This window comes from Mustelus asterias, chromosome 22 (genome assembly GCF_964213995.1).
Source record: "Mustelus asterias chromosome 22, sMusAst1.hap1.1, whole genome shotgun sequence".
In the NCBI taxonomy this organism is placed as follows: domain Eukaryota; kingdom Metazoa; phylum Chordata; class Chondrichthyes; order Carcharhiniformes; family Triakidae; genus Mustelus; species Mustelus asterias.
The window spans coordinates 55345528-55350527 of NC_135822.1; the positions used below are offsets into that span (position 1 = coordinate 55345528).

Sequence of the window (5000 nt, forward strand, 5' to 3'; positions counted from 1 at the left end):
ACTGGAGCACCTGGGGGAAACCCACGCAGACACGGGGAGAACGTGCAAACTCCACATAGACAGTGACCCAAGCCAGAAATCGAACCTGGGTCCTTGGTGTTGTGAAGCAGCAGTGCTAACCACTGTGCCACCCTGGGTGGGATAGGGCCTGGGTGGGATTGTTGTCGGTACAGACTCGATGGGCCGATTGGCCTCCTTCTGCACTGTGGAGATTCATTGATTCTTCTATGATCATTCCTTAGATACGGGGCCCAGAACTGCTCCCAATATTCCAAATGGTGTCTGATCAGAGCCCTATACAGCCTCAGCAGCACATCCCTGCTCTTGTATTCTAGCCCTCTCGGAATGATTGCGAACATTGCATTTTCCTTCCTAACGACCAACTCAACCTCCAGAGAATCCTGTACTTGGGATTCCCAAGTCCCTTTGCGCTTCCAGTTTCCAACACAGTTTCCAGAATGGCCCAAGCTCAGGAGACGACCTCAGTCAGCGCCACCGAGGCCTAGTTCCAGGCTTCACGCACTCTTACACTGACCTGTGCGGTGTGGGTGGAAGGGATGGTTTCATAGGATTCATCGAGTTCATGGGCGCCTGCAAGGGCAGCTTGATTACGGAGTTATTCGGTCGGGTCTTCTGATGGTGCAGGAGAAGCAGCCTTCCCAAGTCCTCACACCACGATGTGAGAAGGGCTAGAGACAAAAAAATAAAGCTGCTTTAAAAACCTCCGGGAGAAAGGCAATCCAGTCAGCGGTATAACGGTGACGAGGTTCGTAAGTTCACACTAAGATATAGGAGCAGAATTAGGCCATTCGGCCCATTGAGTCCCCTCTGCCATTCGATCATAGCTGATATGCTCCTCATCCCCATTTTCCTGCCTTCTCCCCAGAACCCTTCAACCCCATTCCCAATTAAAAATCTGTCTAACTCCTCCTTAAATGTACTCACTGTCCCAGCATCCACCGCACTTTGGGGCAGCGAATTCCACAGATTCACAACCCTTTGGGAGAAGTAGTTTCTCCTCAACTCTGTTTTAAATTTGCTGCCCCTTATCCTAAGACTGTGACCTCTCGTCCCAGAATGCCCCACAAGAGGAAGCATCCGCTCCACGTCTACTTTATCCACACCTTTTATCATCTTGTAAAAAAGCTTGGTTGAGGAGGTAGGCTGAATGGCCTCCTTCTGCACTGTAGGGATTCTATGACTCTATGAATGAAGGGAGATCAAATTGAGGTTCATCTTGTAAACCTCAATTTGATCTCCCTTCATTCATAGAGTCATAGAATCCCTACAGTGCAGAAGGAGGCCATTCAGCCCATCGAGTCTGCACCAACAATCCCACCCAGACAAGCACACCATACCGGCAAAGCATACCGTTCATAGAGTACATAGAAATCATAGAAAGAAATCATAGAAACCCTACAGTGCAGAAGGAGGCCATTCAGCCCATCAAGTCTGCACCAACAGCAATCCCACCCAGACAAGCACACCATACAGGCAAAGCATACCATTCATAGAGTACATAGGGAAGAAGGAAAGCATCTTTTCCGGATGTGTCACAGCTTGGAATGGCTCCTGCTCTGTCCAAGACCGCAAGGGACTACAAAGGGTCGTGAACCTAGCCCAGTCCATCATGCGAACCAGCCTCCCATCCATTGACTCCGTCTGCACTTCCCGCTGCCTCGGAAAAGCAGCCGGCATAATCAAGGACCCCACACACCCGGGCATTCTCTCTTCCACCTTCTTCCATCAGGAAAAATATACAAAAGTCTGAGGTCACGTACCAACCAACTCAAGAACAGCTTCTTCCCTGCTGCCGTCAGACTTTTGAATGGACCTATCTTATATTAAGTTGATCTTTCTCTACACCCCAGCTATGACTGTAACAATATATTCTGCACTCCCTCCTTTTCTTCTCCCCCCCATGTACTCTATGAATGGTATGCTTTGTCTGTATAGTGCACAAGAAACAATACTTTTCACTATATCACAATACATGTGACAATAATAAATCAAATCAAAGCAGCCTGGGCTCCCAAGCTCCGGAATTCCCTCCCTAAAACTCACTGCCCTCTACCTCACTTTACTCCTTTAAGACGCTCCTTAAAACCTACCTCCTCAACCAAGCTTTTGGTCATCTGACCTAATATCTGGGAAACCAGCAGCAGGTGATGAAGAAGGCAAATGGTATGTTGGCCTTCATAGCGAGAGGATTTGAGTATAGGAATAGGGATGTTATGCTGTAATTGTATTGGGCGTTGGTGAGGCCACACCTGGAGTATTGTGTGCAGTTTTGGTGTCCTTATCTGAGGAAGGGTGTCCTTGCTATAGAGGGAGCACAGCGAAGGTTTACCAGGCTGATTCCTGGGATGGCAGGTCCGTCATATGAGGAGAGACTAAGTCAGTTAGGATTTCATTCACTGGAGTTTAGAAGAGTGAGAGGGGATCTCATAGAAACTTATAAAATTCTAACAGGGTTAGACAGGGTAGATTCAGAAAGAATGTTCCCGATGGTGGGGGGAGTCCAGAACGAGGGGGTCATAGTTTGATGATAAGGGGTAAACCTTTTAGGACTGAGGTGAGGAGAAATGTCTTCACCCAGAGGGTGGTGAATGTGTGGAATTCACTCCCACAGAAAGTAGTTGAGGCCAAAACATTGGGTGTCCTCGGGCTGGCTTGGACAAGATGGGCTGAATGGCCTCCTTCTGTGCTGTAACTTTCCTATGCTTCTATTGTACATTTTCAAGAAGGAGTTAGGTATAGCTCTTGGGGCTAAAGGGATCTAAGGGTATGGGGGGTGGGGAAGGGGCGGGAACGGGTTACTGAGTTGGATGATCAGCCATGATGATAATGAATGGCGGAGCAGGCTTGAAGGGCCGAATGGCCTCCTCCTGCTTCTAGTTTCTATGGGCTCAGGAGTGAGGGGGAATGGGGACTTGGTGCAAATTAAAACATTTCATTAAATAATGTCCCTGTGAAGCATCATGGGGTGGTTCATTATGTTAAAGGTGGAATATAAGTTGTTGTGAGGTACAAAAATAGAACGATTTTGACTTTATTACCAAATCACCACCTAATGAACTAAAACTACAACTCATTTACACTGGAATAACTGTGGCCTGTGCTGCAATTTCAACATTCAATTTGTAGCCACTGCGGACTTGGAAATATATCGGCAATTCCTTCACTGTCGCTGGGTCAGAATCCTGGAATTCCCTCCCTAACAGCACTGTGGGTGTACCTACACCACACGGACTGACTGATGTCCAATAACAATCCTGGAACTCCCTCTCTAACAGCACTGTGGGTGTACCTACACCACACGGACTGACTGATGTCCAATAACAATCCTGGAACTCCCTCTTTAACAGCACTGTGGGTGTACCTACACCACATGGACTGACTGATGTCCAATAACAATCCTGGAACTCCCTCCCTAACAGCACTGTGGGTGTACCTACACCACACGGACTGACTGATGTCCAATAACAATCCTGGAACTCCCTCCCTAACAGCACTGTGGGTGTACCTACACCACACGGACTGACTGATGTCCAATAACAATCCTGGAACTCCCTCCCTAACAGCACTGTGGGTGTACCTACACCACAGGGACTGCAGCGGGTTCAAGATGGCGGCTCACCCACCACCTTCTCAAGGGGCAATTAGGGATGAGCGATAAATGCGGACCAGGTGGCGCAGGGGTCAGCACTGCTGCCTCGCAGCTCCACGGACCAGGGTTCGATTCCCGGCTTGGGTCACTGTCTGTGTGGAGTTTGCACGTTCTCCCCGTGTCTGCATGGGTTTCCTCCGGGCGCTCCAGTTTCCTCCCACAGTCCATAGATATGCCCAACTTCACTGCAGTGTTAATGTAAGCTTACTTGCGATACTCATACATAAACTTAAAACCTAGCCAGCAAGGGCCACATCCTGTGAATGAAAGAAACTAAACAAATGATTGGGAAAATCCTTTTGCCCAGGGTTGCTAGAATCATAGAATCCCTACAATGCAGAAGGAGACCATTCAGCCCATCAAGTCTGCACCGACCACAATCCCACCCAGACCCTATCCCCACAACCCCATGCATTTACCCTGTTAGTCCGCCTGACACTAAGGGGCAATTTAGCACGGCCAATCCACCTAACCTGCACATCTTTGGACACTAAGGGGGGCAATTTAGCATGGCCAATACACCTAACCTGCACATCTTTGGACACTAAGGGGCAATTTAGCATGGCCAATCCACCTAACCTGCACATCTTTGGACACTAAGGGGCAATTTAGCATGGCCAATCCACCTAACCTGCACACTTTGAACACTAAGGGACAATTTAGCATGGCCAATCCACCTAACCTACACATCTTTGGGACACTAAGGGGCAATTTAGCATGGCCAATCCACCCTAACCTGCACATCTTTGGGACACTAAGGGGCAATTTAGCATGGCCAATCCACCTAACCTGCACATCTTTGGACACTAAGGGGCAATTTAGCATGGCCAATCCACCTAACCTGCACATCTTTGGACACTAAGGGGCAATTTAGCATGGCCAATCCACCTAACCTGCACATCTTTGGACTGTGGGAGGAAACCGGAGCACCCGGAGGAAACCCACGCAGACACGGGGAGAACGTGCAAACTCCGCACAGACAGTGACCCGAGCCGGGAATCGAACCCGGGTCCCTGGTGCTGGAAGGCAGCAGTGCTAACCACTGTGCCACCGTGCCGCCACTGCATGTGTAGAATTTTAATTAACCTTTATTGAGTTAAAATATTCTCGTTGAAGGCCGGCGGTGGGGAGAGGGTTGACTAGATGAATCCTGTTACAGATTTGCACTTACCAACCTGGGTGTGAGGCACCCACGGTCCGAGGACCACCCCCCTCACCCCCGTGACATCTGCCCTCCATCTCAGTGCCACGTCAGAAGCTGTGGCCCGAGTGATTCACTGCATTGCTTTGTGTAACGTCTCCTGCGTGTGCACAGATTCTGTATTCTTCC

General features: G+C 49.2%; 1 protein-coding gene across 9 annotated transcripts in view; it reads right to left on the reverse strand.

Moving 5' to 3' along the window:
* The window catches only part of LOC144510033 (zinc finger MIZ domain-containing protein 1-like), a 255124-nt gene that overhangs the window by 102307 nt on the left and 147817 nt on the right, over nt 1-5000 (reverse strand). For 8 of the 9 annotated variants that reach the window (XM_078239237.1, XM_078239230.1, XM_078239231.1 and 5 more), the window contains one exon: nt 536-689. In XM_078239237.1, the coding sequence (XP_078095363.1) occupies nt 536-585 (50 nt within the window). In that variant the 5' untranslated portion in view covers nt 586-689. Of the gene's footprint in view, nt 1-535; nt 690-4841; nt 4968-5000 lie in introns of those variants that run through there. The other variant, XM_078239234.1, reaches the window with a different exon arrangement.